This window comes from Zingiber officinale, chromosome 5B (genome assembly GCF_018446385.1).
Source record: "Zingiber officinale cultivar Zhangliang chromosome 5B, Zo_v1.1, whole genome shotgun sequence".
Lineage (NCBI taxonomy): Eukaryota > Viridiplantae > Streptophyta > Magnoliopsida > Zingiberales > Zingiberaceae > Zingiber > Zingiber officinale.
Window position 1 is genome coordinate 49,270,231 of NC_055995.1, and position 13,979 is coordinate 49,284,209.

At 39.2% G+C, this 13,979-nt stretch overlaps 1 protein-coding gene and 1 pseudogene across 1 annotated transcript; both read left to right on the top strand.

Moving 5' to 3' along the window:
• Positions 1-9,944: 9,944 nt before the first annotated feature.
• On the top strand, positions 9,945-10,653 carry LOC121986630 (annotated as a pseudogene).
• A 482-nt stretch (positions 10,654-11,135) lies between these two features.
• On the top strand, positions 11,136-12,149 carry LOC121986631 (endoplasmic reticulum-Golgi intermediate compartment protein 3-like). Its single transcript, XM_042540584.1, has 4 exons — positions 11,136-11,141; positions 11,184-11,330; positions 11,809-11,917; positions 12,017-12,149. Exons 1-4 carry the CDS (start codon positions 11,136-11,138, stop codon positions 12,145-12,147), a joined length of 393 nt encoding a protein of 130 aa, XP_042396518.1. The 3' UTR covers positions 12,148-12,149.
• The last annotated feature ends 1,830 nt before the right edge of the window (positions 12,150-13,979 follow it).

Sequence of the window (13,979 nt, forward strand, 5' to 3'; positions counted from 1 at the left end):
AGTATCTAATACCCATGATGTAGAAATAGATAGATTGACTTCTATAACATATATACCTGAAGTAGAAATCTTATTTCTCTTCTTCTTAAGATCTTCCAGGTATTCTTTGGAGTTCCTCTTCCAGTGCCTTGCTTGCCCTTGATATAGGTGACAAAGATGTTCAACCATATCGTAAGTGCCCATCAACTCATGTTGCTTCTGAAGCTCAGAGTTCATGGTCGCGAGCATAAGACAGGACACATCTAATGCGTCATCTTGATGCTTCTTGTAAGCATCTCGGTCTGCTCGTGTGGCAGTGGCAGGAGGAGCCTCCGGAATGGGCTGCTCCAGAACGTACAGTTTACGTTCTTGGGTGAGAACTATTCTCAGGTTCTTGTACCAGTCCAGGAAATTTGCTCCTTTGAGCTTGTCCTTCTTAAGGACAGAACGCAGAGAGAAGTTGTTCGTGTTTGACGTCATGGAAATTCTACAACAGAAATAAATGCAGAAATAAATATCATATCTTTTAAATCATTTAATTAGGCCTTCAACTAAATGATGCTCCCACTGAATTCTATAATTTATGTGGGACAAGATCCACATCATACTAACCCTTGAGTTAGCTTTGGCTAATACGCCCAAGATTTAGTATGATCGGTAGGTAATGATTACCAATTACATCTCTATGCAACTCTTGCTTATAGGATCATTATCCGTAGTTATATTAAAACTTGAGTTAGCTTTGGCTAATACGCCCAAGAATTAATATAAATGTGATTTATGTCCTATCTTTCCAACCGTTGGAAGAATGCCTATAGTTATACTCGATCCAATTGAGTTAACTAGTTACTCAATTTAATTGAGTTGTACTCACCCATGCGTTGATAGGCGGGACCAAAATTGTCCCTCCGTACCCTACCAAGATAGTATGTGTTGCTCTGCTTTGGCAGATTCAACAACAACAGGCGATCGAGGTAGTGGTAGGTATCACGACATGGTAGACATTACGAGTTTACTCGATTTAGATCTAATCTAAACGATGATGCGTATCATATACTCGATAGATCTAATCTAATCGAAGGGTGCATCATGTGCACGACTTAGATCTAATCTAATCGTTAGGCACTAATTAATTACTTAATTAACTAGCATGCATCACATACACACAAAAGCAATTAATTAAATAATTTTGTGATTATGTCATGGCCCTACTACAATCTTCTCAAGCCAATGAGAAGATCGGATGATCAACCTAAGGTCAACAGCTTCTCAAGCTCCTTCCTTTGACCACCTCGTGTTGCTCGCGCCCTCCTCGTAACTCCGTCTCGAGTGGACCTTCCACCGCTTCAAAATTTACATTACATTTTGAAACTCGAGTTACATTCGAGTCTAAATCTAATTTACAACAAGAATAAAAGAAAGGCACGACGCGCAGGTCACGAAAAAAAAATAAAATACAACATGCACATCACATCACGACACGTAGGCCGTATTATGAATTACAACACAAATCATCCAATCGAATTGGGTCTTTGGGCCATGACTATCACAAAAATAATATATAATTCGAAATTATATATTTCTATAATTTTCTGTAATTTTTCTATAATTTTTACAATTTTTACGAGTACAATTTCCCGGCGGTTTCGTTTAGCGGTTTTCGGGCGCAATCGCGGAACGAATCCCCTTGCGGGGACAGGGGCAGCGCCCCTACCCGCGATTTAACCATCGCGAGGGTTCCTTTGCGATATAACAGTGCCTTAACCCGCTGTCCAAAAAAGTTTTGGGGCGAAACTTAGCCGTTTTGGGAAAAACTTCTCGGTAGTCGAAGCCTACAAGTGTCGAAACACTTATGCTTCGCTTCTACGAGAAAAATACCCTTAAAAACTATAAAAATCATAAATTTACAGAATATTACAGAACTGAAAAGTTTTCATAAAACACAAAATAAACTCGTATTCGTCTTCGCACGTGGCTCTGATACCACTGTTGGGTTTTTCGGGCCGCGAAAACCGCTTTTTCGCGTCGCGGAAACTCCGAATCACCCTAGCCAACGGATCTCGTGCGAAGAGTATAGAATGAAAATTTACGAGTACGAGTTTACAACTTAGATCTACTCCTAGACCTACATGAAGAAAGATTTATACCTTCGATGCGAAGCCCTTCGCAATCTCGCTTGTCCTCGGTTCGCCGGATCTCGAAAGTGTCAAAGTAGACACTTCTCTATGTGTATCCACACAAGCAAGAGATGGAGAAAAATCTCTAAGGATGTGCTAGCAACCTTAGAGATCAGTAGGGAGGAGAGGGAGAGCAAGAAGAAAACTCAAGAGGAAGAAGAAGATGGAGTTACAACCACTTGAATGAAAAATCAATTTTCATTCCACCTAAAAGTGGCCGGCCACTTCAAGACCCCCATGGAATATCAAGAGTCAAGTCTCTTGATCTCCTCCATGAGGTGGCATTTGGTTAAGTCAAACTTGACCAAATGAAGAAGCCTTGATGATGTGGCATTGGTCAAGTCAAAGTCAAGTCAAAACTTGACTCTTCATCTTCCTACTTAAGTCAAGTCAAACTTGACCACTTCTCTCCCTTGGTTGATCTAATCTAACCATTGGTTCAAGTCAATTTTAATTTAATGAATCTCTATTCATTGAATTAAATTAATTAAATGAGTCTAAGTCCAAATTAGACTCACTTAACACATGAACCAAATTGAGTCCAACTCAATTAGCCTACCTTGGATTACTTTTAATCCAATTTGGTTCATCATATGAACGTAATCATTTAGGTTCATCTAATGAACCTAATCTCCATCTAATTGCCCTTAGTGTTTGACCCTATAGGTTCTTGTAACATTGGCAATGCCCCTAAACCCATTTAGGAGTATAAGTAATGAGCGGTATCTAGCAACACATCATTACTACCCAAGTTACAAGAATGCTGAGATCCAACATCACCTTGTGACTATTAATTGTGACTCCTCACAAAATATGACTAGTGTCCTTCTATCCTAGACATTTAGATTGATCAATGTGAGGCATAGACCGTGTCATCCTCTAATCAATCCAAATCTTGAACTCCAAGTAGACTCACTCAATCAAATGAGCTCAATATCCTATATTGACTCATTTGGGCATGGCCATGCACTTCGTGGTCTCACTCTATCAAGAATATCGATTGTCGCTCCCGTCATATAGGAGGGATAGATCTCATCTACATCATTCACATCCCTCTGTATAATTCATTACATACCCAGTAATCGCCTTTATAGTCCACCCAGTTACGGGTGACGTTTGACGAAACCAAAGTACATAACTCCTTATGTAGGGATCCATGGTGACTTCAGGTCTAAGGACTAGTAGTCATGCTAATAGCCACATGAGAAAGTATATGACACTCATATAACGATCCATGATACTTTCTCATGGCGGGTCATTCAGTATACATTCTCCAATGCATACCCATGTGTCAACTTGATATCTCTATATCCATGACTTGTGAGATCAAGTCATCGAGTTGACCCACATGCTAGTCTTATTGCATTAACATTGTCCCTGAATGTTAATACCCGACTAGGAATGATTAAGAGTAGTGTTCCCTATATCATCGCATTATCGGTGCAACTAACCGATTGATATAGGTGAGAACCGTCTACTCAAGGACGTTATTATACTTAGTTTATTTGGCACCAATACAAGTAAGTATAATAACCAAAAACCAAATGCCTTTATTTATATAGAATATGATACAACAAGTCCAAAATACAATCATCAAATGATTGGCTCTAGGACTCTAGCTAACAGTACACCCCAATAGAATGGTATGGTGGAACGAAGGAATAGGACTCTTATGGAAATGGTTAGATCAGTGATGAGTTATTCAGAATTACCAAATTCGTTTTGGGGATATGCTCTAGAAACGGTGGCGTACATTCTGAACTTGATACCTTCTAAGTCAGTACCCTCTACTCCCACAAAATTATGGAATGGGCGTAAGCCTAGTTTAAAACACATTCGGACTTGGGGTTGTCCAACACATGTGCTGAAGGGAGACGCTGATAAGTTGGAATCACGTACAGAAGTTCATTTGTTCGTGGGATATCCTAGAGGAACGAAAGGTGGTTTGTTTTATAGTCCTAAAGATCAGAAGGTCATTGTTAGAACCAATGCCTGATTTTTATAAGAGGACTATATAATGAACCACAAGCCCATGAGTAAAATTACTCTTGAGGAAATAAGAGAGAACACTTCTACTTTAGTACCAACGGTACAAGATGAGATACCACAAGTAACTGCAACACGTGTCACAAATGATATACAATTACATGTAGTGCCTCGTCATAGTGGGAGGGTTGTTAGGCAACCTGAAAGATTCATGTTTTTGGGAGAGTCTTCAGACTTGATCCCTGGTGAACATGAAGCTTATCCTTGGACATATGATGAAGCACTCCAAGATAAAGATGCAACATCTTGGCAAAGTGCAATGAACTCTGAAATAGAATCTATACATTCTAATCAGGTCTGGGAGCTTGTAAAATCACCAAATGGTGTAAAATCCATTGGATGTAAATGGGTCTACAAAAGGAAAAGAGGAACAGACGGGAAGGTGGAAACCTTTAAAGCGAGCTTGTTGCGAAGGGGAATACTCTGAAAGAGGGAATCGATTATGAGAAAAATTTTCACCGGTAGTCATGCTTAAGTCTATCTAGATTCTTTTATCTATTGTTGCTCATATGGATTATGAGGTTTGGCAAATGGATGTCAAGACAACTTTCCTTAACGGAAGTCTTGAAGAAAATATCTATATGAAGCAACCAGAGGGATTCATTGCGAAGGGCAAAGAGCATCTTGTATGTAAGCTCAATCGGATCATTTATGGACTGAAGGAAGCTTCGAGATCTTGGAACATCCGGTTTGATGAAGTGATCTAGTCTCATGGATTCGTTCAATGTCCAAATGAGTCTTATGTATACAAGAAAAGTGACAGAAACATGGTGGTATTTCTTGTACTATACGTAGATGACATTTTGCTCATTAGCAACAATATCAAAGTGTTATCAGACATAAGAGTATGGATGTCCAAGCAGTTTGATATGAAGTGTTGGAACCCCAAGGTTATTTTGGTGTGATCAACGAGTTAAGTTAGGTCCTGTGTTGTTCTAACCTTGTGTCTAAGTGTGCAGGAGCTTAGGAACACAGGTAGTCGAGCGGAAGACGCAGCTAGTGAGAAGGACGGCAGTCTGAGGGACGAGGTGCTGCGGATGAGTACACCGGCGGACGAGAAGGAAGCATGTGGTGGTTCCGAGGGACGAAAGCCGGAGCAGAAGATTGCTCGGGGAGCAAGACACGTAACTAGCGAGAAGGACGACATGCGGTGCGTCGGAGGGACGAAGACTGTGGATGAGTACGCCGGCGGACGAGAAGGAAACACGTAGCGATTCTGAGGGACGAGAAGCCGGAGGGAAGCCCGCTCGAGAAGACCGGAAGTTGGGTTCGGGTGAGCCCTTTTCCGGATGGCAGAGATCACCTAAGCGAGCCAATCCGGAGTAGAAGACCCGGACTGAGGCGAACTGAACCGGAGTAGTGTTCCCTAGATGAAAAAGCCAACATCGGTTGACTTTAGGCTCCGGGACGCCCGGAGCAGCCCGGGGCGCCCGGAACCCTTCCGGGCGCCCGGTTCCGGGCACCCGGACCTGGTTTGTTGACCAGATCGCGTCAAACGCGATCTGAACGTTGGGGATAAAGTTTTATCCCCCCAGAGCGCCCGGAACCCCTTCCAGGCGCCCCGACCAAGGCTATAAATATAGCCTTGTTCTAGAAGCTTAACATCAGTTCAGAAATTGTAAAAACACTTATGTGCTTTCCACTGTTTAGATTAGCTTCTTTCTTTTTGTGCTTCAACGCTGTAAGAGGCTTCTCCGCCTGAAGGAGATTGATAGTGTGCTTCATCCTTTCCTTGGATTAACAACCTCCCCGGTTGTAACCAAGTAAACAACTGTGTCTCTTTCTTTTCTGCTTTTAATTTACTGCTTTGATTATTTTATAAGTGTTAGTTCAAAAAGTCGGGAAGGGTCTTTGTTTATTTTTTACAGGGCTATTCAACCCCCCCCTTCTAGTCGGCCCAATGGTCCTACAAGTGGTATCAGAGCCGAGTACGCCTCAGAACGATTAATCACCGTCTGAAGCAACAAAACGATGGTCGGAGCTAGCGACTACCCACCAGCATTCGAGGGGGAGCACTCTTTATGGAAGCAACAAATGGAGGTATATCTAAACTCTGATTCTGATATGTTTTCAATAATGAAATTTGGTTATGAAGCACCGAAGTACATGAACGGAGAAAAAATCGACATACGCCTCTGGACCGAGAAGCAACGTGACGAGTCTATGGAAAACGCTCGGGCAGAGTTTCACATTCTAAGCGCAATACCACATGAAGATTTCGACAGAGTCGGAGAATACAAAAGCGCGAAAGAACTTTTTGAAAAGTTCTTGAAACTCTACGAAGAACAAGTCGAGCCTGAATCCAACCCAATCCGTCATCTGAAGAGTCCGAAACCGAGATAAGTGCCGCAATAACCTCAATAGTCGAATTCCATCCTGAAGCCACATCCCAGATGAGCAACTCGACAGGGGGAGAATCAACAGCTGATGAGGTAAGTCAGGTATGGCCTCCACCTTCTGAACAAATGGTTCAATTAATCGAAAAATTACCTGAAGACTTTTGCTAATTAAAAATTGAATCATCGAAAGAGTTTTTCGGATTAGAAAATCAACTGCTGAACACTTCTTGCAAATTAGAAAAATTGTCAAATGAATTTTTACCAATTATGTTGTCAATATAATTTTTTGCATGTTTAATATTTGTTGCTTTAAAGCTGAAAAAATAGCCTGTCGATTAAAGTATCTTGACAAACTATTAACAGATATTAACATGATACAATTCTTCGCATGTTCAAATTTTCTTACTTCAAATTTGAGAAATTGTAATAAGTTAAAATGGAAATTTAAAACTTTCTGATAAAAGCAAAAAAAATAATAAAATAAAATTAAATTAAAAATAAATGCATAGAAATTTTTTATTTCTACATGTTCCAAAAAAATTTTATGCATAAAGTTTTCTACTGAGAAAACTCTTAATTTCATGACGACAACATAGAAATTTTTCAAAAGTTATTTTGAACTTAGAAATTATCTCTGATATTTTGATATTGCTTTTTGTGAAAATTACTGTAAAATTTTCAAAGTTCTCAAAATTTTCTAAAAGTTCTTAATGACTTAGAAATTTCTCTTGACTTAGAAATTTTCCTTAACTTAGAAATAATTTCCAGAAAATCATTGAAATAGATCTTTATAAATTTTCTAAGTGTCAACCCTTAGATTTTTCTTGCAACCCCAATTTTTTATGTGATCAAAGGGGGAGAAGAAAAAGTATAAGTCTAGGGGGAGGTAGAAAAATTGGAATTTTTGGAAATTTAATTTTTTCTATCTTGTTGCATGTTATTGCAAAATATATTATTTCATTAATCATGTCTATTTTTGACCCTAGCTTAACTTGAGTTGATCACATTAAAAACGGTGAGATTGTTGGAACCCCAAGGTTGTTTTGGTGTGATCAACAAGTTAAGTTAGGTCCTGTGTTGTTCTAACCTTGTGTCTAAGTCTGCAGGAGCTTAGAAACATAGGTAGTCGAGCGGAAGATGCAGCTAGCGAGAAAGACGGCAGTCCGAGGGACGAGGTGCTACGGAATAGTACACCGTCGGACGAGAAGGAAGCGTGCGGTGGTTTCAAGGGATGAAAGCCAGAGCGGAAGATTGCTCGGGGAGCAAGAGACGCAGCTAGTGAGAAGGATGGCACGCGGTGCGTCCGAGGGACGAAGACTGCGGATGAGTACGCCGGCGGACGAGAAGGAAACACGTAGCGATTCCGAGGGACGAGAAGCCGGAGGGAAGCCCTCTCGAGAATACCGGAAGTTGGGTTCGGGTGAGCCCTTTTCCGGATGGCAGAGATCACCCAAGTGAGAGGATCCTTAGTAGAAGACCCGGGCCGAGGCGAACTGAACCGGAGTAGTGGTCCCCGGATGAAAAAGTCAACATCGGTTGACTTTAAGCTCCGGGGCGCCCGGAGCAGTCCGGGACGCTCGGACCTAGTTTGTTGACCAGATCACGTCAAACGCGATCTGAACGTTGGGGATAAAGTTTTATCCCCCAGGGCACCCGGAACCCCTTCCAAGCGCCCCGACCAAGGCTATAAATATAGCCTTGGTCCAGAAGCTTTTAATCAACTCAGTGCATTCCATTTCCAACACTTGTACGCTTCTGTTCTAGATTAGCTTCTCTATTTTACGCTTTCACTGCTGTAAGAGGCTTCTCCGCCAGAAGGAGATACTAGTGCTACATTCCTTGGATTAACAGCCTCCTTGGTTGTAATCAAGTAAAAACCTTCTGCCTCTTTCTTTCTTCTTTTTATTTACTGTTTCAATTTTATACAAGTGTACTGTTGAGAGTTCAAGAAACGGTTTTCTTATTTTTGCAGGCTATCCAACCCTCCTTCTAGCCGGCCGCAACGGTCCTACATGAAGGACTTGGGAAAATGTGGACATATTCTTGGGATCAAAGTAATAAGTGATCGTAAGAAAAGGATGTTGTGCTTATCCCAAGCTTCATACATCGATATTATCCTAGCTCGTTTTAGCATGCAAAACTCCAAAAAAGGTTTTCTACCTTTTGGCATGGAGTACCTTTATCTAAAGAGATATGTCCTAAAACATCAAAGGAGATAGAGGAGATGAAGGCAGTTCCTTATGCTTCAACTGTAGGAAGCCTAATGTATGTGATGCTATATATGAGACCAGATATCTATTTTACCATGGACATGGTTAGGAGATATCAAAGTAACCCATGACCGGGATATTGGAGTGTCGTAAAGCATATATTAAAGTACCTGAAAAGGACTAGAGATTATATGCTAGTTTACCATGTAGATGATTTGCTCCCTGTCAGTTACACGGATTCGGACTTCGAATCAGATATGGACAGTAGTAAATCAACCTCGGGGTATGTATTTACTTTGGTAGGTGGAGTTATAGCATGGAGGAGTCTTTGAGTATTTTACACCAGTTTTTCCAAAAACCGATATCTATGAGGGTAGATTTTCGCTCATAGACATCGGTTTTTTAGCCGATGTCTATGAGCGCCTTTTTTTTCGTTAATAGACACCGATTTTAACAGCGGTTTTTAAAACCCGGTGTCTATGATAAATAAAATAATTTAATTTTTCCACCAATACTTAACCAAAATTTACAACACTTCCCTCTTCCCTCCAAACCTAAACCTTCCTCTTCCTAGATCACGCCGTCCTTCCTCTTCCTAGATCGACACCCTTCCTCTCCCGATCAGGATCAACACACGACTCCCTTGTGAGGTCTGCGAAATGCCCCGCTTTCCCAAACGACCACATCCATATCCTCTTTCCCCTTCTCTTCTCCTCTCCCTTCTGTCTTTGCCATCTTGCGGGTTGCTCCATCTCTTAGGGTTTCTTCTCCTCATGCTTTCTGGTTTCTCCGTTGATTCGTCGGCGGCCTTTTCCCCAGAAATCGTCTTGATTCCGTTGTTATTTTCGCTGCTGGTGCTCGGATTTGGCTCCTCGAGGCTGCTCCTTCGTCGTCTGCACTCATGGCGGCTCTCGTCAAACGCGGAGGTGATCCCTTGTTGATCCTTGTATGCTTAGCTTGTTTCTTAGTGTTTTCTTGGAGGAAATCGGTCAGCTCTGGGCTAGATCTGTTGGGATTTTTGAGTTCCTTGTTGGAATTTCTTCGCGTTGGTTGTTTCGATGGCTAGACTTTCTTTTGAGGGGTTTAAAGCTTGTTAAATTAAGGTGATGGTGTAGATCTATTAATATTTTTTAGTATTTACTTTTATTCTTGTTAAATTAAGCTTTTATTCTTTTGAGGGGTTTTGAGTAGGACTAGGGTTTCTCTACTCGTTCGTTCTCGAGTCAGCGGCGGATCGTGAGACAGCCGGCGAAGATGAAGACCATCCTGTCCTCGCAGACGATGGATATCCCTGAGGGCGTCGCAGTGAAGGTGAACGCTAAGATCGTGGAGGTGGAGGACCCGCGTGGCAAGCTCACCAGCGACTTCAAGCATCTCAATCTCGACTTCGAGCTCATTGAGGGCGGGAAGAAGTTGAAGGTGGACGCTTGGTTCGGATCTCGGAAGACTACGGCCGCCATCCGCACCTCCTTAAGCCACATCGATAACCTGATCACGGGGTCACGAAGGGGTACCGCTACAAAATGCGGTTGGTCTATGCCCACTTTCCCATCAACGCCTCCATCACTCCCAACAACAACTGCATTGAGATCAGGAACTTCCTTGGGGAGAAAAAGGTCCGATCTTTTTTTTTTATCCTTATAGTCGGTGTAGTTTTATTTCTCTATTTCATGACTAGTTTCACGTCCAATCAAGCTTTACGTTTTTTTTTGTTTGAAATTTCCCTTGTATTTTAAAGAAAACTAGGTCATGAGAGTGGGCAACGAGAGATTTGTTTTAGGTTAGCTACGAAAATATAGACATTTCGATTTGGTTCATGGAAAATTGCTTCAATTTGCGAAGATTATAGATGCATATATTGGACATTTTGATTCAGTTCATGGCAATTTGCCAAGATTATAGATGCAAATATTAAACATTTGGATTTGGTTCGTGGCAATTTGTGAAGATTGTAGATGCACATATTAGATATTTCGATTTGGTTCACAGCAATTTGTGAAGATTTTAGTATTTTCATAGATCTATTAATAAAAATTTAGTATTTTTTATAAACAAAGATATTTTCCTTTGTTTTGGTAGATCTGCCTTTTTTTTAAAGCTCCTCCGTTTTATTTAGGTGGTTATTGAATTTTAGCAATTCATGTTTACAAAGATTTCACGATGAAGATTACTTAAATGATTATTTGTATTATATGCAGTACTGGATAAACTTGAATTGGGTTGGACCTTTTGATGTGATTAACAATTCAATTTTAATTATTGTTCCTATTTTAATTATTTTACATGTTCTTAACGTAAATTTTGTTTCTCTGGTATCCCAAAGCACTTAATGAATATGGCAACTTACGTGGCTAAATTTATTACTTGTCTGAAGTTACAATAGTATGCTGGTTTGTACAATTACCTCATCATTTTATATTCTTCCTGCACAGATTTTTGGAGGAGCAAAAAAGGTGAATGTAAGTCATGTGATTCACGATTTGTCTTTTGGACCAAAGTATCCAGGGATCCATAATCCTCTTGATGGAACTGCAAGGATACTAGATGATACAAGTGGAACGTTCAAGTATTATATAAAGGTTGTTTCTGCCCTTTCATCTAATTGCAGGATTGTACTACGATGTTTTTTTTTCTTGACATCTGAGGCTTTTCTTATATCTCATTAAACAAAAATTTTATCTTTTGGTTTTTCAACTTACCGTTTTTGGTTTCATTTATTGGATTAACCTGCATTAGCAAAAGTAGCACTCATTTACTTGTATTTTTCTGTGATTTCAACTGAGAAATTTACTCTCCCTGTAGTGAGATAAATATATACTGTTAAACCTCACGTCCTGGCGTTTACATTACTACTTAGTCTGTTATGGTTTTGTCAAACTCTAGCCACATCTTATTTTCTACACAGTTTGTGTAGTGATCTATAACCTTTTTGATTTTGCTCTTTTAATTAATATAATATGCAGAACACTAGTTTTCAATTGTCTTTAGATTCAATCTTGTAGTACTACCTTTTCCTTCTAAAAGACAAGAAAGAGGTTAATTGGTAATTCAATGCAGATTGTTCCAACGGAATACAGATACCTCTCTAAAGAAGTGTTGCCTACAAACCAATTTTCTGTCACAGAATACTTTGTGCCAATGCGTGACTTTGATAGGTCATGGCCAGGTCAAGGTCTCAAGCGTCATATTGATTTAACATACAAAATGATTTGTTTTTTTTTTTGGGTAGAATTTTAACCCCATTTTTCCCTTTTCCTTTGAACAGCTGTTTTCTTCTTGTATGATCTGTCACCTATTACGGTGACAATAAGAGAAGAACGACGTAGTTTTCTTCATTTCCTAACTCGGCTATGTGCCGTGCTTGGTGGCACATTTGCTTTAACAGGTACATGCTGATCTTTCTGACACTTTTCAATTTTTTTAAAATTTGCAAAATTTTTCTTGTACACGTCCAGATATTTTTTGCCATATCTTTTGTTTAATTGATGCCGGTATATCGTCAGTAATTCATGTTAGTTACTTGAGGCCATTATAGTAATATGTGGGCTTCCTTGAAATTGGTTATGACATTGTTCTATTGTTCATGTGTTACTTTTTCCATTGATATTCTTATTTTCTTTTGATGCCTTGGAGTTGGATAAATATTATTCCTTTTGCTTTGATTCTGTTTAATTTTTACCAAGATTGTAGTTATATCTAAGAGGTCAAGGAATATGCAGGCCAAGGTTCTAGGTGCTCTCTAGCCCACATTTTGCACCTCCTTTGAGCTGGAGCATTGTTTTTTTTTTTGGAAGAATTCATGTTCCTTTTCAATCTAATTAGTGTTAATGTATTCGGATCACAGAATGTGAATTCACATCTATTGATTATGAGGAAGTTTAATTATAATCATGCCTCCTCCATGCTGCTTAGATTTATGAGGTTCAAGAATGAAGGAAGAATCTTTCATTTTATTCTTTTGAAAATTTATTATGTTAATATAAGTAGAATCTTTTTGAAGATAGTGTGAATAAATTATTTTATATATTCCAAGAAAAATCATAATAATCTACTATGCACCATGCATCACTATATTTAGCTTCTTTCAAATAAGTTGTCGTATAACAGATTATTTCAAATTTGAAGATCAAAAAAGCTGAGCAAATAAGTAAAATTATGGTAAATGATTTATTTTTGTAAAGCATTTGATCCCATGTATCTAAATTATTGGCTTATTCTTGTTTTCAGTGTTTTGGTTCCTGGTCATTTATGTTTTGATAAATTATGCAATTATATGGAATGATAGCAGAAAAAGTAGTGAGGAACTGATTTAAACAATACCTTAACCGTTGACTATTGGATTGAGGAATTGTTCTTTCTTTTAGCACACAGAACTCAGGTATTGTATTTTTAGGCAGCAGAGTTTTTTGAAAATCTCATTTATCATTGTTCTATTGAAATTTGTTTTTGGAAATTGAATGTAACTAAGCACAGCATAGCATGCTAGCCATATTGAGAAAGATACTAGAATGGCAAAGTGGAGGTGACTGGATGTAGTTTGAAGTGGTTGCATATTGAAATTGTATATCTTTCCATTGAATGCCCTCAGTACTCATTGAGTTCCTTTTACTAAATGATCTGTTGTTTCTTTTCTTTTTTTCTTTAATGAGCTCTACTTATGTTCTCCAACTAGTTGCGTGTTTCATCTTATCGCATATCCATGCTAATGATTATTTGCTAGCATGTTTAATCCTAACCACGAGATCAATAATTATTTTCATATGTTCCTTTGTTTGACATTGAGATATTAATTTTGGGTGTTGGTGCACTAAATGTAGTTTCTTATAATCGATGAAGTCGACCGAATATTGGAGGCTGACTTTGAGGAAAACATGGAGCAAATATTTAAGCGGCTGCCAAAGGTATGCTATTTAGTTCCCTTCGGTTTATAGTTATTACAGGAGTGTTGCAAAGTCGGCATCATGTTTTATAATTATCACATTCACTCCCTAATAAGCAAACAAGGCAAACCGCTCTATTTACAGCTACCCAAACTAAGAAGGTTTCTATTTCTTTCTAACTACTATTCATAATCATTTGGGTTTTCATTTTCTTTAACTTATAAAAAAAAATTGCAGGTTGAGGATTTTGTGAACTTGTCATTTAAGGAAAAGCCTGTATATGTAGGTGTTGATGATGGAAGGTCGAAGGTAATCGCCAGATTTATTTTATCATTGTTTTTACTAGGT